Source organism: Talpa europaea, assembly GCF_964194135.1.
Source record: "Talpa europaea genome assembly, chromosome: 14".
Classification (NCBI taxonomy): Eukaryota; Metazoa; Chordata; class Mammalia; order Eulipotyphla; family Talpidae; genus Talpa; species Talpa europaea.
In genome coordinates this window covers 47710137-47737499 of record NC_140082.1, presented here as the reverse complement: position 1 = coordinate 47737499, position 27363 = coordinate 47710137, and the positions used below count along the sequence as shown (strand labels likewise).

Below are 27363 nucleotides of genomic sequence, written 5' to 3'. Positions count from 1 at the left end.
CTATCGCTCACCTCCCTGCTACACGGCTCCTGGCTCGCAGCCAGCTCTCAGAGTGCCATTTTGGGATTCCTGATCAGCGGATCCGGTAGGACTCATTTAAAACTTTATCTCCCACTTTTCTCCCAGAGCTGTACATTTCCTCATTTCCCCTTCCCTTGTAAATAAACCTTTTATTAACCTTTCGCGTGTGCCTGCAGTAGAGCATTGATAAGTCCTTTTAAGCGCGCGGGTGAGGACCCACAGTCAGGCACCCCGTTTTGTATCGGGGTTGCTCTACAACATAAGGACAGGGGCAAGAGGGGTCAGCACCCAGGCAGCGCTGAGGCAGCCAAACAGAGGCTCTCTGAGCTGGGCCAGATGACGGCTCCGGCTCCTCGACCCCTCCGTGCGGGCGCGCGCCCACCCAGCCGGGCACGCGCACGCACACGCCCCGGCCGGCGCTTCCCTGCGCGCCCGGGTGCCGGCGGCGCGCGCGCGCAAATGGAGTGGGTGCTCGCCGAAGCGCTGCTCTCGCAGCTCCGGGATCCCAGGCTCCTGCTGGGGACGCTGTGCCGCGGGGAGGCGTCGGTGGAGCGCGTGGAGACCCTGCGCTTCCTTCTGCAGCGGCTCGAAGACGAGGCGGCGCGCGGCGGTGGCGCGGGCGCGCTCTCGGAGGCGGCGCGCGAGGTCGCTGCCGGGTACCTGGTGCCGCTGCTGCGGGGCCTGCGGGGCCGCCCGGCGGGCGCTGTGGACTCCGGCCGGCGCGTGCTGAGGGCCGCGGGCGCCGCCCTGCGCTCGTGCGCCCGCCTCGCCGGGGGCCCGCCGCTGGCGGCCGCCCTCGCGGAGGAGGCGCTGCGCGACCTGCTCGCCGGCTGGCCGGCGCCGGGCCTCGACGGGGCCCCCGCGCGGGCGGCGGGCGCCGAGGCGGCCGTGGAGGTGCTGGCGGCCGTCGGACCCTGCCTGCGGCCCCGCGAGGACGGGCCGCTGCTGGAGCGGGTGGCGCAGGTCGCCCTCGCCCTGGCACTGGGCGGACCTGAGGCCGGGCCCGCCGAGGAGGCGGCCGCGCTGGTGGCCGGGCGCCTGCTGCCCGCGCTGGGCCAGTGCAGCGGGGCGGCGCTGCGGGCCGTGTGGGGCGGGCTGGTGGCGCCCGAGCCGGCCGCGGGGCCGGGCCGCGTCGGCCCGAAGCTGCAGGTCCTGAGCACGCTGGCCGAGATGCTGCTGCCCGAGCCCGGCGTGGACTGCGCCCCCGGCGCGCGCGAGGCGGGCCCCGACGCGCGGCGCTGCTGGAGGTTCTGGAGGACCGTGCAGGCGGGGCTGGCCCAGGCCCAGGACGCGCTGACGCGGAAGCGCGCGCGCTACCTGCTGCAGAGGGCCGTGGAGGTGTCCGCCGAGCTGGGGGCCGACTGCACCTGCGGCCCCCAGGAAGGAAACGGTACGGGCGTCTTTGCTCCCCAGCCCCAACTCGACTTGACTTTCTGGGAGGGAGGCCTCGCCAGCTTCCAAACACCAGCCCTTGGAGGTCTGCTCTCACCTCTATGCGGAATTTCGTTATTCCCACGGACCCTGTTAAAACCCGATCACTCTGGGAACCTCATCTGGAGGTGTTAGTGACACAAATCACTGCAGACCCCAACCTTTCTGACCCACAGCAGGGTGTAAATTCATCTAGAACATGCCTGGGCTCATGCAGTTAACAGATGGGCAATGCATAGTGGTAGCTCTGTCTTAGTAGTAAAGAAGGGTTAGCTTTCTTCAAATTGAAAGAAAAAAATATTGAGCGGTGAGCCATCAGCTGAGTCTTGGTTACTCGAATTCTGTCATGGAAACCTTCACATGCTTTTGAATTTTCCCTTGGGGGTCCTCCCAGCACTGGGGGTTAATACTTGTTAAACGTATGGTCCTTAAGTCGACATTTTGAAGGTATTTTTGCATTGGTGGAAATAAGTCAGATTCTAAATTCCTTACCTTTATTTTTATATTCTGACTGCATAAAGTAGGCTTTATTACAGAACAAGGGGAAGTGAAATAAGAATTCACTTCAATTTGGTATGTTGTTATTGATGGGTTTGTTCACTGAAATGTGTGAAAGTATACTTAAGTCATCTTAAATTCGTTTTTGAGTTATCAAAGTCCAAAATAGATTCATTCAAAATTGTGACAAGAGATAGAGAACTTTTTAACTGTGGCTGCCTGTTCATTTATTATTAGTAAAGTATTTTTGGTTAGCTGAAGTTGTGAGTTGGTTAGATTTTCATTTAAATTTAAACTTTTATTTTTTTATTATTTTTTAAAAGATTTATTTTTGCATACAAGAGCTGGGGTGCAGGCTAGAGATGTGGGGGTGGGGGGGGAGAGGATTCACCAAAGACAGAGTGGGGAGCAGAACAGGCAGATCCACTGAAATACACTGCTGAGGGGAGCAGCAGGCCAGACAGGAGAGGTCTGCTTCGCCATGTGGATTGCTCCCTGGCTGGCTGGGGATCGAACTCGTGCTGCAGAGGCTGTGGATTGCTTCATAGTGTGGTGCTTAACCACTTGCGCCACCAGGAAGGCCCTAAATTTAAACTTTTAGATAGTACATATTTTAACAGTTCACTAATGGGTCATCGTCCAGTGAGACTTTTCATTGGAAAATGTCCAAAAAAATTAATACAGTTAAACACTTATTTTAGAGTCAGTCATTCTGCACTTTTAAAGATAAGCAAGTTTTCCCTGCTTGACCCTTTCTCTCATTTCCTCCCATTTCCAAAAGCAGCCACTTTTACTTCTTAACTGATCATTGGCTAACTTATCCCTATGTCTTAAAATACTTTAGTTGCATCATGAAATCCATGTTATAACTTTGGTTAAATGTGAATTCAGTGTTTATAAAATTATGAGTGAGAACTATTTACTGGTGACAGTGTAGTAAATATGATTTTTTTCCTTCCTGCAAATTTTCCTAGAATTATTTTAACAGTTACTCAGTTCTCTTTACTTTTCACTAATTCAATCTCAAATTTCTAGAAATTTGAGTTGTTTAAATCTTTCCTGTACAAAATCAGATCATAAGATATCTTACAATTTCTTACAGTCTCTTCTAGAGACCTCCCAAATGCTTAGCTTGGTGCACTGCTGACATATCTTGGCTGTGCCTTAACCATTATCCTAGGGATTCCCTTTGCCTGAGTACTGTGTTGGAACCCTTTCCTGGAGTTTTTGTCTTCTTTTTTGGTTTACTCACTGTGTAGTTCATTTACCAATAGTTTACTGAGGTTAAAAAAAATTATGACCTTTTGTGTCTGATAATTCCATCAATGGATCCTTTATATTTGGTATGTTTTTATTTCTATCCTTCTCTGCTTAAATTTTTTTTAATAGTTTCCATTTCCCAAAAATCCCCTTCTCTTCATGCAAGTTGTTTACCTTTTCCACTAGATCCTTTAATATACTACTCATTGGTGTGTACATGGTCTTTTACCTGGACCATCTCTAATTTTGATTTTGTTTTCTGTTTTGTCTGTTAGCAGTGGGGTTACTCTTTTTCAGTAAAGACCAGGGTAAACATTTATACCTAGAGAAACTTAAGACATTTCAAAAGGAGGAACTAATTGTCTTTTTAAAATCATTTCAGGCCCAAGTCTGTTTTGGTGGTCTGAGAAGAAAAAAGATGAGCTGCTAAAGTTTTGGGAAAATTATATTTTAATTATGGAAACTCTAGAAGGAAATCAGGTAAGTTTTTTCATACTTTAACCAATCCTGCATAGATGCAGTCCTCATTTTTACCAAACATTCTGTAAAAGCAATTCAAAATGGCCAACTTGAGTATAGTATGATAACATTCAACCCATCCATGACATTCAACCCATTCCAACTGGGTCGAAAATTGGATCTTGTTATTGTGGTTCCACATAGCAGAGTCACGAACATTGAAGTTGGTTGAATCTCAATGCAAACCTCCAGTTAGAAAAAAAGTCCACATGTAAGTGGACCTGGGGAGTTGAAAACCATGCTATTCAAGGATACTTTGTTTTCTGGATTAAATGCAATTTAAGATTGAATGTAAAAAACTCTGTCCAGAAAAAGGGGAAGGAAACCACACCACGAATTTGAGATCTGATTTCCGGTGACCGCTGAACCTCTATTCCCCTCTCTAAGGGTCGTGACACTAGGTCATCTCAGATTTCCTAAATGTTTTGAAGATGGACATTACTTTTATTTCCTTGGAGTTCCTGTAACATTTGGGACAGTTTCCTCAGAGCTGGAAACTAGGTGCTCAGTTAAACTTTTGTTAAAGTGGCATGCTCTTGAAATCGTACCATTGATGAAAGCAAGTTGTTATGTCTCTGCCTGCAAGTCACCCTCTCACTCTCCACCCCTCTTACTCCCAGAAACTCTCATTCCAGTTACACTTTTGGAAGTAAGGAGTGCTTTGCATTAATCATTAAAATTCCAGCTTTAAATTCAACTTCCAGTTGACTTTAACTATCATTAAAATAATTTAGACTTACTTCCTTGACATTTACTTCCAAAGTATTAGTTTTTAATTTCTTCATGTTTTAAATAATGTACTTCTAAAAGTTTAGCCTTGTTTTGAATAAATACACCCCTTGGAAAATTTTACTGAAAGAAATTCTGAGGATGTGGTTAAGTAAATAATTGCCCTTTAATTTTGTAGGCTTTCTTTTTTTCATTTACATCTGTGCAGACATGGTTCTGAGAATAGAAACTTGAAATACCATTTTCAGTTCACTTGGAATTAGTTTTCATGGAGTCTTGAAATGTTTAAGTTGACAGGACTCTCCTAAGATTACTTAGTCTAGTGCAGTAATTCTCAAAATTTAATGTTTCTTAGAATCACCCAGAGCACTTATTTAAAGAATATATTGCTGGGTCAAGTCCCCAGAGTTTCTGAATGTAGTAGACCTGGGATGGGGCCCGAAAATTTGAATATTTTACAAGTCCCCAGGTGATGCTTATTCTGCCGTTCTGGGGACCACACTTGGAGAGTCCCTGGTATAGGGGCTCCTAGTCTTAAGCTGTAGAGTACCCATGTGCTGGCCATCTTGAGAGGGTTTTATGAGTGGAGTCTTTATGAGGTGTCAGTTCAAATATGCACCAAGCAATGTTTGTGGACTGAAATAATTTCTCATATATACTAAGCATATATAGATTTAAATGAGGAATAAAGAGAAAGCATTATTAAATTGAAATAAACTTTCATGGTTTTTCTTAACCAGATCCATAAGACCCCTACTATTTAGTCAGAAACTGATTTAGCTTTACTTTGAAGGATATATAAATTAGATTCTGTTGCAGAAATATCTCCAGTATAATCTAGGTAGTATGAAGAACATTGAACTCTGAACTGGCTTTACTTCTGAATGTATAGCCTTGAACAACTTGAGTCATTAGAGAAAGTATTTCAGTATTTTTTCCCTCTTTGAAATGTATTCGTTGGTATTATTAGCCCTGCCTATTTCCCAGGAGAGTTGAGGCTTGCATGACATAATTTGTCATATTCACTATATAACATTACTGTGAGTATTCTAGGTTATATTAATTTGCTTTGGCAAACTCAGTCTTACATATGTGGATTTGTATGATTAAAATAAAGAATCAGTCACCTTCTCCACAATTTTTACATGGGCGAAAAACCAGAATGGCTATTATTACATAAATTGATGAAAATTTTCTTACATGTCTAAAAGTGAATTCATTTCATTTGGTTTTCTGCTCTTGTTTTCAGATACATGTTATAAAGCCAGTTTTACCAAAGCTAAACAATCTATTTGAATATGCCGTGTCAGAAGAAAATGGTAATGATTACTTTTGTCTTTTTTTATGTCATTTATAGTTCCCCCAATTTACAGCTAACTTGTTTATCGTGGAGAAATTGGAAAAACTATTAAGATATAAAGAAGAAAATAGGGATATGCTGCCATCAAGTGAGCAGCTATTAATATTCCAGATACTGCACTCCTGGATTGATTGTTCATATGTTTTCTCATCTATCCAAATGCATTTACTTGTGTAACTTTAAGTAGTCTTTGAGGACATACTTTCAAATGACTGCAAAGTTTTCTGTAGGAGGTATGTTAATTTTCTAATTTTCTGATTATGGAGAATTTTAAACATTTGTAGGAGAGAGTTTGACCACATCATACAACCTCAGCAGTGCTCAATCAGCTCGTGGCCAGCCTATTCCTTTTATATATTGCGGCCTCATCCTCACTGCTTTTGATTATGTAGTGATTTTGTAGCAATTCCCTAGACAGACAGCATTTCACCTATAATTATTTTTGTATATATTCTTGAAAGGTAAGGGCTCTTTGTTTGTCTTTAATGATGGTATATTCGATATTTAACATTTTAAATAATAACTCTTTGATGTGAATAAGTATTTTAACTGCTTTCTGTTCTTCTCTATATCTGTTTTGTTGTTTGTTACTTTGGGAAGGTTTCATTATTGTTCTGTGTCTTAGACTTTGCAGGAAGAGAAAATTCCAAGAAAATTTTAAATATAGATTTTTAAGCCCTTCATCAGTTCTGTGGTCTGAGAACTTTTTAGGAGAAATAAAATGAAACTGGACCTTTCTAACATTATGAAATTAAGTTTTGATAAGTGAACACACACTAGCCATAGGCTAACAGTGTTTTGTATTCATAAAAAAGATAAAATGCTACATTTTCATGTTTACACATGAGAATTAACCTAGGTAAATGGGTTTTAGTGCCTACTCTAGATAATTACAACTTTAATAGTTTGACCCCTTAGGAGTAGAGCTTTATTCAGCTGATTGCTGTAGTTGTTTTCTAATACAGTGGGATTTTTCACAGACCATGAGAATCTATAGTCCCACCTGGGGCAAGAATGTAATTGAATCCTGTTGTGACTTCACTCATGCTTTTGCTATTAAAATGATTCTCTTATCACCACTTTTGCCCACAGCTCTTGGCAAACCAAATGAAAATAACAGTGACAGATTTTGAAAAATTACCATTGCTGAAGATTTGAATAAGCATGTTGGCATAAATTACAAATAATGGACCAATTTATTTATAGAATGCCATGCAAATAAAAATGCTGTTTTTTTTTTTTTCTGATAAAATTAAAGGATAATTCAAAAGAGTTAAAAACTCTCGTAGGTACATATTTTCCCCTTTTTTTTGGTTTTCTCACTGATATATTTACTTAATTGGTATTTACTTAGTATCCAATACATGTTAAACACAGTGGATAAATGTATTATTTTTCACTTGATATTTGTGTGTTTTTTTATGAAAAAGCCGTTTTGTTTTTAAGTTTTACGAAGGGAACAAAGGGGTGGAATGGAGTGTACGTAGGTGGGATGGTACCTTCAAGGGTAGTCAGGAAAGGCCTGCCTTAGGAATGACATCGAAGCTCAGGGCTGGGGAGACAGCTTTTATACTGTGTGTAAAAGTCTGTAATGGGGAGACTCGGTGAATAGAGGACCAGAGGACAATGCGGTGCTGTGCAGTGGGTGTGGGGCATGAGGCAGGGTTGGAGGAGTTGTCAGAGCCAATTCATGCCTTCTTCAGATATTTTTTAAGAGCTATGAGAACCCATAGCTATGAGTTTTAAGCAGAGGAGTGACAGTTTCAGATTTCTCTGTAAAAAATGAAGTGAAATAGAGTGAGAGAAGAATTGTTGAAATCATCGCCAAATATAAAGTTCCAGACCATGTGCATGGAGTAAATATTTAATTTTGTACACTATAGCAGCTATGGCATTGGCTAAATGAAGCTCTCTGAATATGGAATATCATAGTGATTCTTGTTATTCAGTAATTAGATACCCTCGTATGTGATTAATGTTTTTCTTGTATAAGTGTTTAGTTTATATAGGTGTGCAGTTAGTCTACATGGAACAACATAATGTGAGACTCACATACCAACATTAAATGTTTATTTCCACAGGATGTTGGCTGTTTCACCCATCCTGGCATATGTGTATTTATAAAAGAATGTTTGAAAGTGAAAATAAAATCCTGACCAAAGAAGGTGTAATCCATTTTTTGGAGCTGTATGAAGTAAAGGTTCTTCCATTTTCATCAGAGTTTTCTGAGGTAAGGTTAAGGAGGTCTCCTTTCCCTTGCTCCCTTTCTCAAAAGATGAGCTGTAAAGGCATTTGTTGTATACGTCACCTTCAAAAAGATAAACTAGGACTTGGAATACCAAATAATATTATAGATTTGCACACAATTCCTCTTTCTCTAAATCTATGTGTCATGTCTGGAAAAGCTTACTGTAATCTGGTATGCCAACAAGTTGCCTACATGATAATGTCATTTGGTATCAGTATTCTAAGCAATATAGTCAAGAGTATGAAACTGTGGTTATGGAAACTTGCTAATGAAGCTGTTTCCACTGTTTTAAATTACTGAGTTTGAATCACTCTGTATAGTAATGAATTATTGTTATCTACTCTATTAAGTAAAGATTGCTTTTTGAGCTGTATTTATTAGCGTCTACTTTGATTTTTCAGAAATCACTGAGAATTATAACTGTGATTTCAAGTTTTATGTAATAGTACCAAATGAGTCACATGACCATTTACTTAAGTAAAATAGTCATTTTCCTCTCCTGTAGGGGTAACCTAAGTAAACTTTATTGTCTGACACTACACTGTAGTGTTTTGTTATGCATAATTTTTACTACAATCTCCTATCCTTCCTGTAATTTGCTTTTTTGACTAAAGCTGGTAATACTTTTGAAGATACAATTCCTCTCCCACTTATTTTCCAGGCACAGAGCCTGAAATTTTCTCTTAACTATCTTTTTTCTTTTGTAATTGTCTTTATTTTTGACCATGTGTTCCTTTTGGATTCCTTTTTTTTTCAACCTATATGAACTCTCTTCTAGTATCCCTTAAGTTTTTTTCAGGTGGGAAAATTCTGGTGGTTCTATGTTATCTCTAAATTAACCTTCAGTATAAGAGATCAGCTTTACTTACAACAGCTCTTCTGCAGTCCTGTGTTGGATGTTCAGTTGGAGCGAGTTGATTTTCCAAAATTGCAGATACAACTTAACGTCAATTACATTTTTTTTGTTTTATTTTTTTTAGTTTATTATTGGACCATTAATGGATGCACTTTCAGAAAGCTCTCTATATAGCAGGTAAACAAGTATTATGCTATTTAGTAGCAATGTAGTTATATGTATTTGATATAGATATTTAATATATCTATGAAATGTGACCAAATTGTTTAATGTATTTGGTGTGTAATATATGTTGCTTAGTAGACAATCAGCTTTTCTTATCTTGTCGTTTCTTATGTATATTGTTATTCTTCTTGCCTTTTTTTCTATTCATTCTATCGGCTGATCCTTCTTTCTCTTTTTTTCCCTTGTTTTCTTTCTTATCTTGAGGCCTTTCATTCTTGGGTTTCTGGAAAGTGTATTTATATAGATATATACCTATATGTACATATATCTATCTATTTTATATAGCTTACTTTCTTTTATTCCTAATGTCTCTGCCCTCTTGAAAATTATAGTGACTTTGCTAACCAACACTTTAAACATTTAATTTTTACTGATAGTTGTAAGAATAATACAAAGAATTTCCATTAACTTTTATTCACATTCTCCACATTTGCTTCTTCATTGTCTGAAGAGACAGACTTCCATGTCTGCGTATACATCTATTTCTCACCTCTGTCTACTGAGCTGACTTACTCATCCTTTTCAGTGTATGTCCTCCATCCATTTATTCATATTAAAAACCATGAATTCATACAATACATCCATTTCCAATCTGATATCGCAGTGTCTGCCATTGTCCAGAATATATAACTTATTTGTCACCTTTACCCTATGGAAAGGTTGACAGCTGAGAATATGTCAATTTTGTGCCTTAGCCTCACTCTTGAATTATATCTTCAAAAATTGTTCTCTTTCTGTTATTAACTGAAATCACACTTGCAGACCTTTTGGTTGGCATACCTCTAAACTGAAAAGCAACCTCCCATCACCAATTAAACTTTATTTTTTGACTTAGTCTGTACTAAGAAATATTAATACTTAGTTCTAACTAATAAATATAAAAGAACATAGCATTGCTTGATTTGTCATTTATTTTTAGTTTTATAATTCATTACTATTGAATAGTTTTCTGAAGTGATTAGACAGCCAGAGAGCAGTAAAACCTACTTGGTGCTTTCTAAATAGCTGACACATTTTTTATGAAATACCTTCAGTTTTCCTGTACTTTGATGTGTTCAGTTGACAGATAATGATCCTGGTAGAAGCATGTAGCAGAAAAATAAATGACTTTAGTAGTTATTAATAAGTGAATGCTCTTGCAGAAGTAATTTTTTACTAATATATGTCTTTCTATGAATGTTAATCCCTTTATTTAATATTTAAAGATGAAGTTATATGTTGGAAACAATGTAATTTAGAGATCATCATTTTAGATTTAAAAAAAAGTTGATAGTATTTACAAGACTTATCTATATAAGTGTCAGGGGAAGTATAAAAAGGAAATCCATGCCCGCTGAGTATAGTATATTACTAACTCATCTCTGTTTTCCTAGGAGATCCTGATGTTTTTGTAGTTGGTAGAATCCTCAAAATTTATTTTATTTTATCTTGAAAAATAAAATGCAGGTTCAGAAAAAGAAGATAGTCTGTTTTATTGTTGAAATATTTTTTTTTTTAAATCACAGTCCACTATGTTTGAGTGCACATATTGTTAATAAATTTTAAATGTTGTTTTTTTTCCCCCCTCTTTGTCTACAGGTTCCCAGGTCAGCTGATAGGAAGTGGTTCTCCATTGGGATCAAAATTACAGAAGTTTTTAGTCACTTATATTTCTCTTCTTCCAGAAGAAATAAAGAGTACGTATCAATAGAGAGGCTTAAAAAATTTACTCGGAAAATTTTTTTTTAGTATGTTGATTGTAAGAACCAGTCTGTGAATATTATTATAGTTAGTATTATCAAATTAATTTCTCTTTTCCAGAATATTCATATTTTGTCAGAATGACACAGCTGTCCATTGTATTTGACTACTCACCTTTGCTTTGTATATGTAATGTTACCAGTATTGGCAGGAATAGCATGGAAGTAAGTTTAGAATGTATGCTGCAGTTTGCTGTATTTTCTAACCTCTACTCAATTTTAAAAATAGTAAAATAGGCTCAAGAGACAGATAAATTGGGTTTAGGGAAAAGTTGAAAACACTATCCATTATAGCAGAGTTGTCCCTTCACACATAGTGACGTAGAAAGAGAAGAAAGAAAAATATGCTTGCTTTATATAACACTTTTTGTCCTAGAAACACTTTGTATCTGATTGCTGATTTATTGTTTATTTCTGATAATTCGATTAGCAAAGCACAAAACCAGTACTATTTTGTTTTCTGAGCGGCAGGAGGAGTTACTCTTCTTTCTGACGTTTTCATTTCTGACTTTGTCTCTTATAAAATGACTGTGGGTTTGAAGTAAACGTTTTTTCTTTTGTCTTTAATCTGTAGGTAGGGTAAGACAATAACCGATGGCCACTTACCTATGTTAAAGTCAGGAAAGAAAAGGAAAAGATGGTCTGTATCACAGCTTTATATTTATAGAAAGTTTTTTGGATTACTTTAAAAATTAGCTAATGGGGAAGATAACTGAACTGTTAGAACAATTCTTTAGTTTGCTAGAATTTAGAATTTAAGCAGTATGGGATTGCTGTCCATGTTGGCCTGTCCCTCATTAGTACTCTGTGAGTGAGAGGATAAGTGGTTTGCGCCCCCTAGAGTCCGAGTGCCTGGTGTTTGTGGTTCAGGGCCAGGGGATTAGTAGACACTTGAAATTGTGTTGAGTGAATGTGAAACAGAACTTGGCTGTTGCCATCCTTCTTGTGTTATGGGTGAGGTGTTTGGGAAAAGACAGGGAGCTTAATTAGTCCAACAGAAAAGACGCTTGTAAAATGTTTACTCACAGTTTCCTTGTTGGTAGTTCTTTTCAGTATTTCAGTCAATTTCCAGTGAATATCTTAAGTGTCTTTGTGCTAGGTGTTTTTGAAGATATAAAGTATATGTATTATCCTTTCAGGTGCATCCAAGAATTTCTTAAAGGTCATCCTACAGCGATGAACTGAGAACCCAGCAGACATTTTCACTAACTGAATGCCTTGGGGTGGGGGGCCCTTAAGAAAAAATCCCTTTAGCAGAGAAGGCAGAATAGAACACCATTCCTTTGTATCTCAAATAGAAAAATATTATGGTTAGAACCAGATGAGGTAAGAAGGAGCTAATGTTAACATCTCCAACACAAGTATGGCTTTTAACAGTTAAAAACTTACATGTACCTTAACTTTTTAAAAAAATATATAGTACATGGTTATCAGACTTTTATAGTATAGTAGAATACTTACTAAGTAGGAATGAAATTGAAACAGCATTTACTTTTTTTTTTTTTTAAGATTTATTTATACAAGCACTGGGTACAGTCAGAAGCAAGGGAAGGGGAGAGAATTCATCAGAGCCAGAGTGGGGAACAGAACAGGCAGACTGATGAAATACACTGCTGAAGGGAGCAGCGGGCATGGCAGGAGAGGTCTGTCGCACCATGTGGGACCCTTGCTGGTGGCCGGGGATCGAACCGGTGCTGCAGAGGCTGCGGTCAGCTTCACAGCCCAGTGCTCAACCGCTGCGCCACCAGGGGAGGCCCAACAGCATTTACTTTTTTAAACAGCTTTATTGAGGAATAATTCCCATCATACAATTCACCCTTTTAAAGTGTTCAATAGTTTTTAGTATATTCACACCATATACCCTATACCATCACCATAAATTCCAGAATATTTTTAATTACCTCTAAGATAAAACTTCATGCACACTAACGACCACTACTTATTCTCTCTTCCCCGTAACTCCTATCAATCACTACTATTTCTGTCTCTCTACATTTGCCTGTTCTAGAGATATAAATGAAACCATATGTTATGTGTCCTTTTATATCTGGCTTGTTTCACTTGGCATGTTTTTAAGATTCATCTAGGTTTTAACATGTATCAGTATTTCATTTTTCTTGACTGCATAATTTTCCACTGTATTTCATCATCATCAGTTGGTAGACATTTAATTTGTATTCAGTTTTGGCTGTTACGAATAATGCTATTTTGAGTATGAATATACAAGTTTTTGTGTGAACATACGCTTCCAGTTCTCTTGAACCTAGGCGTGGAATTGTGGGGTTTATGTTTAACTTTTAGTTGAGCTTTCAAGCTGTTTCCCACACTGGCTGCATCATTTTACATTTCTATCGGCAAAGGGCAGAACTCTGATTTCTTGATACCCTTGCTGATGCTTATTATTGTCTGTCCTTTTGACTATAGCCATTCTGGTGGGTATGGAGTTATATCTCATTATGGTTTTTGATTTGTATTTCCCTCTTTAATGGCTAATCATGTTGATTAGCTTTTTATGTGTGTATTGGCCACAATGATCTTTAATTTTTTTTTTCTTTCAGGTAGTTTCCTATTAAAGTTTATTCAAAAGATGACAAGTAGACATTGGTGTGCTATTCCCATTTTGTTTATATCTAAGGCTTTGGCAAATGTCCCAAGATGTAAAGCCCTGAGTCTAGAAGGACTTCTTGCTCTCAGGTAATTTATTATGTGTATATTCACATGCAGTTATTTGTTATCACTCTCCATCAGTAAATTTTGTTTTCTCCTCTGCTTTACTCTACAGTGAATGTTAGTATTAGCATTGGTGTTTTTGAGCTCTTAATTTTATATAAGAAAAAGTGAATTAAAAATGTATTATTCATATAGTTCAACTTGTACTCTTTTATGAATTTTTTATTTAAATTTGTGCCACAAGAAATACTGTTATATTGTGACCACTTTAAGGCCACTAAGCTTTCTTTTTTACATTAATATGTAGGAAACTAGAGATACCAAACAGTAACATTTAATAAAAAATATTTCAGAAAGTAAAATTTTTACTTTAAAATTATATTCATTCATAGTCTTTATTTTTGAGATTTGTTTCATATTAAAATTGAGCCTAATAGTATTAGAGGCCTTAATGGAAAATACTAACTTTGAAATTCTGACAGTGACTTTCCACATTAGAAATGATAGATCATGTACGTCCACTTACCAATATCGACAGGTTGTGAGAATTGTCTCTGGGACATGGAAGTGAGCATTTTGTTTTTTGATGCAGGGATGTTCTTCAATGCACTATGACTACACATCAGATTCTACTGCGAGGGGCAGCTCAGTGCTACCTGCTTCAGACAGCTATGAATTTGGTAGATGTGGTAAGTTTATCTTTTTTTCTCATGATACTTTATTTTTTTTAAAGATTTATTTATTTATGCATATAAGAGCTGGGATGCAGGCCAGAGTTACAGGGGGTGGGGTGGGTGAGAGGATTCACCAGAGACAGAGTGGGGAGCAGAACAGGCAGAACTACTGAAATACACTGCTGAGGGGAGCAGCGGGCGAGACAGAGGTCTGCTGTGCCATGTGGGTCACCTTCCTGGCTGGGGATCCAACTCATGCTGCAGTGGTTGCAGATAGCTTCATGGTGTTGAAACTTAATCCCTTGCGCCACAAAGAGATGATTGATACAAATGACAAGTCTGTCTTAGTTAACATAGCAGGTAGTGATGCTATCATTAGGAACAAGCCCTTTTTATAAGTTTAGGCCTTGGTTTGGAAACTTAGATTTTGGAAATGTTCCCATTCTCCTAAGTGGTGAGAGTGGCTAGCTGTGCCTGAAGTTTTTTAAAGAAAATGTGGTTTAGCATGAGCACCTATTTTCCTTTTGAGATTCTAGAAATTTGGGTCTTGCTATGCAGAGGGTGTTTGTGTGACCACCTTAACTGGTCACTGAGTCTTTAGTGAGTTTCTCTGCTTCTCAATATTCCACATGTGTTGTCATAGCGTCTTGCTAGGGAAATGAAGCACATCTAGGTGACTGCCCTGGGATTGCCCTGGGACTTGGAAATTTTTGTTAGGTTTCCTCTGTACTATTCTGGCATATCTGTCAGTAAATTGCCATTCAAGGTATATCTTTATTTGTTTTTTAATAGAACCCCAGTGATAATACTGCTGTAGATAGAGGTCAGCAAACTTTTCCTGTGATGGGTCATATTAGTATATATTTTAGGATCTGTGATTCAAATGATCTTTCACAATCACTAACAAGCAGCCTTGGACAGTTTATAAATAAATGGGCTTGGTTGTATTCAAACTTTAGAAAACAGGTTGTGAGTAGGTTTGCTGACTCCTGGCTTAAAATAAGGCATCTTAATTTAAGAAATACAACCTTAAGGGAATGGAAAAATATAGGTGGTTTTCCTGAGGCAGAAGCTCATTTTTATGGCTTTGAAAAGTAAGAATTACTTTAAGAATTAATTTTTTATAGAATCATTTTGTCTCTTTTTAGATATGACCATCTTATCTCTAAGATGGCAACTTTGATTTTAAGGAAAATAGATTTATAAAATAATCTTTCACCTTATATAATGTTTTTGTTTATATGTAATCAGTAGCTTCATTTTAAAAGTTGAAGATTTGCTTCTTAAAAATAGCTTTCTTTTACTTTAGCCAATAATATTCTACTTCAAATAGTATACTAGATTGCTTTTACAGTCATCTCATTCAATTTAAAACTTAAAAATAAATTCAAAAAACTATCCTATCCTCAGGAAAAAGTGTCATTTTCTGATGTCTCAACTTTTCTCATGTCTCTGAGACAAGATGAGTCTTTAGCACGTGGAACTTCATTGTGGACAGAGGTAAGAATGAAGTTAATGTAATGAAAACTTTATGACAAATTGTTTCTATCTTAATTCATTAAAGCCATTTATGTAGTGATTGTTATCAACAGATATTTTTGAATATATATTTTTATTATATATTTACTGAGTCAACATAATGTGAAGTGCTATTAAGAATTTTTAAAAAAAATTTTATTATTTTTTCAGTTGTTTATACATCTGTATAACTTGGGCTACATGTACACATGCTTCCCTTATCCTCCATCAATACTCCCATGCATATGACCTATTCCCTCCCCCACGTCCCTTCCTCCATGCCCTCTGAAAAACAGTATATTTTTCACTAAGTCTAAGAATTATTTTTGCTGTGCTTAGCAGTATGCCTTTTTGGTTATTTATATTCCACAAATAACTATCTAGTACCCATCTTTCCTTCCTGACTTATTTCATGTAGCACACTCATCTCAAGATAAATCTGTTTTATCCTAAAAGGCACTGTGTCACCTTTTTCTAATAGCTGAGCATAGTCCGTTGAGTATATATTCCACAATTTCTTTATCCAACTACTAAGATTCTTGTGGAGTAGTTGGAGGTTGGAAAATATTTGCAATATAGACAGATTTCAGTTCTAGATGAAAGTCTCGAAGAGAGTAAGTAACAGAAACCTCTTCTTTCTCTCTTTTCTGTCAGTTAATGAAACTGTCATTTACCCAGTTGCCCAAACCTGACATTTTGGCAATTTTTATTTCTTCCAACTTTATGCTTCTCATTTATCAATCCCAAATGTCTGCTTTTTTTTCCAGCCATTGGTCTAGTAGAAATCCTCTGTTAGTGCTTCTCCTATGATGCCTTCTTTCCTGTGTCAGACCAGTGTCTGGTCTTGCTGCCACTGTCCCACCTACATGTCAGGGCCTTCAAGTTCGATTATGGTCTGATGGTGCCTCTCTTCTCTGTGGGACATTTGTAGTTTGCTGCTTCTTCCTTTTTGTTTTGTTTTAAACCATTGAATTTAACTCATGCTCTAATTTAAGCTTTTATCCTTATATACTTGGCTGAATTCTTATCTGTGTCCTCTGTTATATAGTTTTTTTGAGGACAGGAAGAGAGAGAGAGAGAGAGAGAGAGTGTGTGTGTGTGTATGTGTGTGTGTGTGTGTTTCTCCAGTTCCTATGAACATCACTGAGGCTAGGGATGTGATTATTTCTTTTAAAAGACATTCTGGCTACACACACACACACACACACACACACACACAGAGAGAGAGAGAGAGAAGCAAGAGGAAGCAGCTTGGACTGCCTTAAAATAATTCAGGCATAAAATAAATGAGGGCTTAGAGTATATTAATGGCAGAGGGAATGAGGAAGGGGCAAATTGAGGCCTTTAAAAATTAGAATTTTGTTTTATTTTTTCATAGTGCATCTATGTAGCATCTGAAAAACATGTAGCTATATCAAGAAATCTACTGTGATGTCTACAATCAAACTAAATCCCATATATTTTGATTTAGTTCTCAATTTTTTGAATATATGTATCCTCATTCCTGCTATATTTATATATTTAAAATTATTAACACATTTCTGAACAAAATAATGATTATACTATTTTGAATTTTATCTTCACATATATTTTAGCATGTTGCTGAGCAATTCTTCAATATGTGATATTTAAAAATTCAGTTAATTAAATATTTTAGGATTTATTAAATCAATTCATTTTACTGGATTTTTGTTCTGGGTATTTTTATCTAGAAGTATTTCAGCATGTACTGCTGTAAGATGTGGACTTTTAAGAACCTAAAAATTGGTCCTCATTACACCTAGAAATATTAAATTTCTTGATTTCAAATAACCAGTGTTAAAATTTCTTCAGTTGTGTAATAAACAGTATTTTTGCTTGTTGTTTGCACTTTGTATATTCAGATATTCAACTTTGTCCAAGTATCTATATAAAGCCTTTTCATTTCACTGGATATGTAGAGTTTATAAATTGGTTAATCCATCTGGATTTTATTTTACTATATAGCATATGGTATGGTGTGTGAGGTTTAAGTGAGAAAATGCATGTACAAATGTCTCAAATTATGCTTAGACCAAATCAGATGTAAGTACCTACTATGACTTGGTTTGTTAGCAGTCTTTTCCCTTTGGTTTAATGAACCAGAAAAAGCAAACCACTGATCTTTTTATTGTCTTCATAGTTTTGCCTTTTCCAGAATGTTATTTAGTTACAATCATGTATCATGAAGCCTTTTCAAGTTTGCTTCTTTCACTAAATAATAATTATCTTTTCATGGCTTGATAGCTCATTTCTTTTTATCACTGAATACTATTCCATTACCTTGGTGTGCCACCATTTGTTTATGCATTCAATTACTGAAGTACATTTTGGTTGCTTTTAAGTCTGGCAATTATGAATAAAGCTGCTATAAACATTCATATACAGGTTTTTGTGTGGATACAGTTTTCAGCTCATTTGACTAAATAACACTGAGCACAATTGCTGGATTGTGTAGTAAGAGTAAAAAACTGCCAAATTGTATTCCCGAGTCTGTGTATCATTTTTCATTCCCACCAGCAGTGGATGAGAGTTTCTGAGCCCCACAGAATCTTCAGCCTTTGGTGGTATGTAGTGCTGTCTCATTTTTCAGTTTGCAGTTTTCTAATAACATAAGATGTGGGACATCTTTCATATGCTATTTGCTATCTGTTTACCTTCTCTGGTGAGGTAGAGTTTTTGCCCCTTTAATTGGGTGATTTGTTTTCTTATTGTTATATTAAGAGTTATTTGTATATTTTGGATATCAGTCCCTTATCTTTTGTGTGTTGTACAAATATTTTCTCCATCTGTGGCTTCTCATTCTTTTGTTTGTCTCCAAATAGACTCTTGAGGTGTGTTTTAATGGAAAATCAAGAGAATCGGTTTCCCAGAGACTGCTCATTAGGTGCTAGTTTAAACCATAAGGTTGACAAGAAAACCCTTGGGAAGAAAAATATTCTGAATTTTTTATAACAGATTTGATAGAAAAATCAAATATGAATTTGTAATTTTGTTATAATAGGATTATGCTTATGGAAATACAAGATTTGGAAAACCTCACATTTTCTAGCAAAACTGGGAAACTTAGCCTGACCATTTTGAGTGGTATATAAAGAAAAAGCATATATTGTTGAAAGATAAATACTTGCTAATAACCTTACATTCAGATTGTATTTTAAGATTATCCTGCTTGATAAAGATCTACATGGAATAATTTCCTTTATTATTTAACTGTTATTTATAGATACCTATGGGATGTCAGTTTTCATATTGACTGATTCATTTAATCATCATTTTTGTCTCTCATCATGTGTGATATCTTACTATTTTATACTTAATTTTGGATGACCATAAGGGATGCAAAACATGCATTTTTAATTGTTGCTTCTTAGACTCATTTTGTAATTATATTTAAATTCATATATTGAATTTGCACATTAAGAGATTAAAAAAATTGAGAACATAATTAAATTTCCAAACAATTCATAATTACATGTGATCAAAGATTCTGTGAAATTCTGTGACTTAGTTTCACAAATCTTTTTAAAGATACAATGGAGAAGAATTCGGACAGTATTTCTCTTTTAAATGATGTTTCAAAATACACATATTATGAGAGAAATAGACTTGTGTGGTATGTAAGAACTTTAATTATAACTTGTATTTTAGATCTACATTCTCTTAAGAATAAACATCCTTATTTTAGTATGTGAGGCTAAAATGAAGTTTAAAATTGTTTTAAGAGTTGCATAATGTATTATTTTTTACAGAAATGTTATTTAGAATACCTTATCAAAAATGCATTTTATCTTAGAACCTTTAAAAATTCTTGCTTCTTAATGAAGTTTTTAAATTCTTTGAGGGAGATTACAAAACACATACATGTGTAGGTGTATGTGTATTATATATACACATACGTGTTTTGTCTGTAATGTCTGTGGAACTTAACATGACAATAAATAACTGAGAAGTCATTTAAATTCAATTGTAGAAGAAAGAAAATTGGCTTTGGGAAATTAGAAACCCTTTGTTCAGTTAGGCTTTTAAAATAAAGTAATAACTATTTTCTTTTCTAGCTCTGTGATTGGTTACGTGTTAATGAAAACTGTTTTATACGATCCTCAACTTGTAGCTCCATTGGACTTCATGAGACATCTTCTTTAAATGCTTATGTAAAGAACTTAGTTCAAGAATATATTAAGTCACCTGCTTGGGAAAGTAAGTCATATCATTTTAATGGATTGATATAAACAAAATATTTTTGAAGAACTTTTTTTTTGAAGAACTGTTTTTTAATCTAGGTATATGCATATTCAAATATATGCCAATTTATTGATGGTTAATTAGTATTTCAGCCAAATATGTGAATTACAGTATAAAAATACTGTTTCTTAATTTGTACTTTATCTGCTCTAGGACTTGAGATTTTATTTAAAGATTTATTTATCTATGCATATAAGCTGGGGTACAGGCCAGAGGTGCAGGGGGTGAGAGGATTCACCAGAGACAGAGAGGGGAACAGAACAGGCAGACTGTCCGCAGTACACTGCTGAGGGGAGCAGCGGGCAATGCAGGAGAGGTCTGCCTTGCCATGTGGGAATCTCCCTGGCTGGCTGGGGATCGAACTCATGCCCCAGAGGCTGCGGATTGCTTCATAGTGCAGTGCTTAACCCCTTGTGCCACCAGGGAGGCCCGATTTGAGATTTTAAACTATTTTGTGTGTTTTAAAAAACTAATAAGTTGCCAGCAAAAGAATTTGGACACAAATAAATGTATTAATTTTTTTCAACATTCCAGAAAATTTTGGTGGGCTATATAATTCATAAGTGCTTTTGGAAATTCTAGGAAATTTTTATAGATAAGTCTGTCTATGTTCTGTTTGTTTTCAAGCATTACATTTGGTGTGATCTGTTTATGAAAACATAATTTTAGAGAAAAATTATGTTTGAAAGTGTGGTTTTGCTAGTTTTTTTCTTTTCATCTGATACTTTGCAAACATCGGTTGTGCAACTTCTTTGGGAAAATGTGTAAGACTGCATGAGGGAAGAACTATTAGCAGATTCATTAATTAGGATTCTTTTTACATTTCTAATGCTTCTTCATTAAAGTCATTAGTGATAATGTGGGTAAATTGCATCTTTGAATTTAACGTGTCTTAAATTTCCTAGCTTTGTCTCAGACCAAGTAATTTTCATCTACTGATTTCTCTAATCTGATCATGGAATAGGTCTTAAATGATTAGATAATTATCCATCCAAAATACATGAGTTTGTTCATCCTACTGAGAGCACTTCTCTGTGTTTTTACTCTCTATTGTTCAGTAAATTTTCTGCGATGTTACTTTGAAGTGTCGTTAGCCCTATAAAAAGTAAATATGTTTTAGTCCTTGCAGAGTAAACAATTAAATTTCTTAAAAATATGTAGAACTTGTCTTTATAATTTAGAATATATAACAGCATGAAATATGATTAAATATTTAAAATTGGATGAAACAAGATTTTTAGAGTTTCTTTAACACCTCTAGGACTTAAAAATATACTATTTTAAATATGCTATTATTTTAAGTTTTTAAAAATTCAGTGCAAAGGAGATATCTATGTGTGCATTTTTAATATTTTTGTTTGACTTTTAATGCCAATGGCATTAAAAATGCCTTTGTAAAATTTTAGTTTAGTCAATTACTGGGCAGTTTATAGAACAAATTAATAAATTTGAAAACAGACGTTATTTAGCTTGAGTTTTTAAGCACAAAATACATACAATAGTCACATTTGTTTCTATATACTCCTCAGCCAAAACACAGTTGTCAGTCAGAGTCTACATCTGGGCCTCCCTGGTGGCCTAGGGGTAAAGTGTCAGTGCTGTCACCGCTGTGGCCCGAGTTCAATCCCCAGCCAGGGAGCTACCCACACATGGTGCAGCAGATCTCTCTTGTCTAACTTGCTGCTCCCCTTAGCAGTGTATTTAAGTAAATCTGCCTGTTGTGCTTCCCACTCTGTCTTTGGTGAATCCTCTTACCCCCACACCTCTGGCCTATACCTCAGTTCTACACAAAAATAAAAAATAAAAAGTCTACATCCAAAATAGATTTTTCTTTGAGTTTTGATATGTATGTTTTGCACTATTACTCAGCAAAAATGTCTTCTAGGTGCCAGATATTGGAGTTGCAGAGATTAAAAAAATATATTACCTTCCCCTACAGAGAACATAATCAATCAAGCAAAGAAATTAATCAGTAGGCAGATAATCCTAGTGTTCTACCTTGAAAGACCTAAGTACTGGGGTGGGGAGGAGAACCTGTGTGAGCTGTACCTATCTAGAACAGGCAGACCTGTGTGGGACTGGGAAATCACCAGGTGGAGTGACACCTGATAAATGAGTAGAAAATAAGGTGAAAAGTGCAAAAGAGTATCCCGCAGGCTGGGATGTATTCCCACCCAGGAACTGAAAGTAGGTAGGCATCCATCTGTCTGTATATGGCGTGGAGCCTATGTTGCAATGGTAAGAGATAAAGGTGGATATGAGGGGTATGCATGTATTCCATATCATACATATAAAACAACAAAGCAACAACAACAGCAAAAACCATGAAAGTGTTAAAGAGCTTTCAGAGCAGGATTTCTGAATTAGAGAAGGTGGAAACTGCAGTAATGACTTGTGAGAGTTTGGAATTACTAAGACTAACCAACTGTGAAATATATTCGAAGAAATTTATACTTGAGACAGTACCTGACAAAAGATATTTTGTATAGAAATCTTATGGTTAAATGTGCCTTCTAAAAATGTAACCAAGACATCTGAAGATATGGAATAACCTCAAAGTGTAGTATATTGCAGCTGTATAGCAAATCTTAAAAACAGCATTATTGAGGCATAATTGACATGCTATATTGCACATATTTAAACTGTACTATGGAATGGGTATTTGGGCTATGTTGCTTATGGAACCATCAACATAAAATAATGGACATATATCTGTCACCCTGCAAAATGTTTTCATACCTTTTTTATAATCTCTGTCTTCCTTCTCCATCTGAATGTAAAACATAACATGATTTCTGGCACTGTAGTTTGCGTTTTCTAAAATTTCACTCAGTTTTCAGAATTCGTGGTAGCAAAATTTAGTGCCTTCGGGTTAAAATTGCATTAAGATGATTAATGATAGCGTTTTGTCTCTTCAAAACCAACATTACCTGCACTTTTCTTACTTCAGTGAGAGAAAAGGGAGCATAAGTAAGGAATTCTCTGCCAGTGAGTTCACAGACAGTAGTTGTCAGGCCAGCAGCATTCCAGCATCATCTGGAAACTTCAGAAGACAACTTTTTTTTTTAAACTTTTTTTTTTAAAGATTCATTTATTTATGCATACAAGAGCTGGGGTACAGGCCAGAGTTGCGGTGGGGTGAGAGGATTCACCAGACAGAGTGGGGAACAGAACAGACAGACTGACTGAAACACACTGCTGAGAGGAGCAGCGGGCCAGCCAGGAGAGGTCTGCCCCACTGTGTGGGTAGCTCCCTGGCCGGCTGGGGATTGAACTCGTGCTGCAGAGGCTTCAGATTGCTTCATAGTGAGGTTCTTAATCCCTTGCACCACCAGGGTGGCCCCTAGAAATCAAAATTCTTGAGCTCTGTCTCTAACCTATTGTCAGAAACTCTGAGTGTGGGCCTCATCTCCTGTGTTTTAACAAGCCCTGCAGGTGACTCTTAACGTGTTGGGGATTGAGACCCTCTCCTCTGTAGCATGGATTTACTTATATGGTGGTAAAATACTTGGGAAGCAACCTACAACCAAAACTTCTTGCACAAGTGTGTTCTCTACTGGAAGAATAAGGCCCTCTCTTGTCATTGGTTTGGTACTGTGGCACCCCTTGAAATCAGAAATTGTTAAAAATCTACTAACCTTTTGATTGGCAACCTTTTCCATATCCAAGGTGAAAATTTGCTTAAGACTTCAAAAGATCTGTGCTTCTAGAACCCTGCTTTTGGTGCTTTGCTGGAGGCAAGTGAGATATATCTGGTTAAGCACTTTGTAGGCCCCCTAAGCATGTGTGTAATCTATATTAAGGTGTGTAGTATTTACAGCCAAGGACTTAACAGCCAATTTGCTGTAAGGTGGAGACAATGCTAAAGTAGTACTGCCATTGGAAGCATTACATACTCAGTACCCCTACCATCCGCACCCTTCTTCCATGAAGTAGTCACCTGATAATAGACGGTACCTGACTATGTGATTGCTGATGAAAATATAGGGAAATCAAGTCTATTGGCATTTGATACCATTTTAGTTTTCATTTATGAGTGAGTTTTTAATGTAAGTATGGAATATAAAGCATTAGTGTGAGTAAAAATGTTTCAAGCACAAGTTTCAATAGTTTCCCTTTATAACACTTATAAATTTAACCTAATTTTTTCTGATAAAGCCAACATGTGGATTTTTTTTTTAGAAAATACAAGCATATATCTAATTGATAACTAAATGCATAGTACTTTTAAAAATAATATATAATAAAGTTTATCCTCATATTTTTAACATGAATTATCTTGTATACAAGTATCTTTCGTGTTGCCTGTCATTTGTACTGTTTCAATAAATTTGTATCAAAATATATTAAATTATCCCCAAAATATATTAAGTTCTTTTTTTTAAATGTTTTTAGTATTTGAACCACTGGACCAGAAAACTAAATCTCTTACCTAAATTTTTCTTGGAAGTTGATGTGAAGAGTTTAATCTTACTCTAGTAATTTACCACAAATGATAAAGAAATCTTTCCATGACTTAATTTAATTGGCTTTCAGAGACAGGAAAATATTAATTTTATTTGTGAGCCAAGCTCTCTCTTCCAAAACTTGTACTGGGAACTTTGAATATATTTTTTAACTTGTATAATATATCCAAGGCAAGTCATAGGTTTATTGATTTGATTTCATAGAAGATGACCTAAACTTTCTGAGATGCTATGGCTGTCTCAGAGTCCCACAGTAAACAAACAGTAAGACTGTGGTAAAAATGCAGGTGTGAGACGCCAAAGCCTTACTTATATCCATATCCGTATCATTCCCTTTCATTTATGTTTCACATTTGAGGGAGCACACATCTGTCAGCTGAAACATTAGTGTTGCCCCTTAACAGTCACCTTGCATCTGCTCTTGCTTCCCCTGTCTTTTCCACATGTTACCTAGAGAAATCTTTTTAAAATATAAATTTTGATCTTAAAATTTCTCTTCCCCTTCTATGTATACATTCATATTCACCCTCAGTGGCTTCCTCTTGCCTTTAGGATAAAGGTAGAAATTCTTTACCTGGCCTACAGATGCCCATCTCTCCTCTACCTTTTTGTGTAACCTCATTTTTGGTGCTCCCACTTGTGTACCCCAGCCATAGGAGCATTCTTCCCTTTCCTGGAACATGACATGCTCTTTCCTGCCAGAAGAGCCAGAAAACCTTAGCCATGCTCTTCCTTCACCTTTCTCCGTTTTTCTCAACCTCAGACTCAGCCCAGTTGTTCCATTGGGTTCCACCTCAGCTGTATTTCTCCAATAACTTAATATTGGTAAAGATAATCATTTAGCTCTTCAGCTTGAGACATCATCTTTGCAGGGTTATGTTAATCTCTTGCAAACCTTATCTGTTATTTAAGCAGGAGAAAACTGCTTTATGCCTGATTGGTTTGAAGCCAAGCTTGTTGCTATGATGGTCTTACTGGCTGTTGATGTGGAAGCAATGAAGAATCAATATAGGTAAGTGTTTCTAGCTTGAAAAGAAGGCTCTTTAAAAAAAAAAAAAGTCTATTCAGATATATGGTACATATGCAGACTTTTCAGTGACTGGTGTGGAATTGATAACAGTGTATTAAAGAAGGGTGCTAAACTATATGCAATATACTAAATAAATGTTTAAAATTGACAATAAATCCATAGTTAAAGGCTTATTAGTTCTTTTACATAAGTTAAATTGTTAAGCTAGAGAAGGTTAAAAAAACTACATACTAATCATTGGTTTTATATAAAAATATTAGAGGAATGGGTTGTAAGAGACTATCCCATTAGATTAAGTAGAGAAATTTGCTGGGTTTGACCCCTTTCCAAAATGTGTTACTAAAAATCAGGTAATCAAAATAAAATAATCTCATATTTAGAGAATGTGAATATATTAGTTCTCATTAGATTATAATTGTAGCAAAAAAGCAGCTTCATTAGGTACTGTATTTGCATAATATGCAGTTAATTTGATTAACATCAAATCTCTAGACAGTTTTAGTACTGAAGTTGGTTTTCACAATTTTTCATAAATCCTTAATTTTTTCATATTTTTTAGTTAACGTCTCATGTTCTTGACTTGTGTATGTGTTTTTTCTTTTGAATTATGGAAGCAGGGTCTTAGCATTTTTATTTTCAGGTAAATTTCATATAGGATTTCCTTCATACTTGTGTCTAGAGTTGAGTCCAGAATGTCTTTCCCTGTGCTTTCCTCTCTCTAGTGAATTGATAAACTCACTGAGAAAGCACAAACTGAAAGGTCAGTAAGAAGATTGGTGGGAAAGATCAGTCCTAACAAGTGATAGGTCTTTCAGTCTTTCTATTGATAATTGAATCCATTAGCTAACCAGTTCCACAAATTGTACATGGAAAGTACTTTCTTCATGCTTTTGAAATGCTTGATTTGGGCATGTCTTTTAATATCTAGTGAAAAGCGGAGAACACAGAATGTATTGAGGATATTCTTAGATCCTCTTCTGGATGCCCTTATGAAGTTTGGTACAAATGCCTACATGCCCTTGCTGAAAACTGACAGATGCCTCCAATTGCTGTTGAAGTTATTGCACACTTGCTTGTTGAAAGGTTCCAGTACCCAAGATGGTGAGGATAAATAGTTTTTGTTGGTATCTTGCTTGGTATATCATTGATATTTAGAATAAGAGGAAACTCCTGACCTTTACAAATAAAAAGGCTATTTCATGCATTCATCATTCATTCAAGTACTTATTGAGTATCACCTGGTGTTACTGGGGATACAGCAGTGAAGGCTCAAACCCCTGCCCTCATAAACCTGCCAGTCTAGTGTTTATATTCATTGGTTATTGTTGATTTTTTGAATGTGTTTTCATTTGCTTTATATTTTTTTGTTTATACTCACTCATTGATTCCCAGACCATCAGAAATGATCACGGTTTCATGTGTAAGAAAGAACTATGAGAATGGTACTAATTTGATTATTTTTATTTGATTATTATTATTTTTTAAATATTTATCTATCTATCTATCTATTTATTTATTTATTTATTTATACAAGCACTGGGTACAGTCAGAAGCACGGGAGGGTGAGAGAACTCACCAGAGCCAGAGCGGGGAGCAGAGCAGGCAGAAGGACCGAAGTACACTGCTGAGGGGAGCAGCGGGCAGCAGGAGAAGTCTGCGCGCCATGTGTGACCCTTCTCCGGTGGCCGGGGAGCAGCTGGGGATCAAACCGGCACTGCAGAGGCTGCGGGCAGCTTCACAACCCAGCGCTCAACCGCTGTGCCACCGGGGAGGCCCTAATTTGATTATTTTTAAATGCTAATCTTTGAGTGCTTTATTGGTAGAAAATACTTCATGTAGAAAGTTTAGCGGAAGGG

The 27363-nt window shown here is 36.8% G+C and overlaps 1 protein-coding gene across 1 annotated transcript in view; it reads left to right on the top strand.

Moving 5' to 3' along the window:
• Positions 1-480: 480 nt before the first annotated feature.
• The window catches only part of TARBP1 (tRNA guanosine 2 -O-methyltransferase TARBP1), a gene marked incomplete at both ends in the record, with an annotated part of 63493 nt that continues 36610 nt past the window's right edge, over positions 481-27363 (top strand). Inside the window, 12 exons of the mRNA XM_084253500.1 lie at positions 481-1411; positions 3593-3690; positions 5708-5777; positions 7900-8048; positions 9047-9099; positions 10726-10823; positions 13445-13580; positions 14149-14245; positions 15641-15730; positions 19825-19966; positions 25390-25489; positions 26436-26608. Coding sequence (XP_084109626.1) covers positions 481-1411; positions 3593-3690; positions 5708-5777; positions 7900-8048; positions 9047-9099; positions 10726-10823; positions 13445-13580; positions 14149-14245; positions 15641-15730; positions 19825-19966; positions 25390-25489; positions 26436-26608 — 2137 coding nt within the window. The remainder of the gene's footprint in view (positions 1412-3592; positions 3691-5707; positions 5778-7899; positions 8049-9046; positions 9100-10725; positions 10824-13444; positions 13581-14148; positions 14246-15640; positions 15731-19824; positions 19967-25389; positions 25490-26435; positions 26609-27363) is intronic.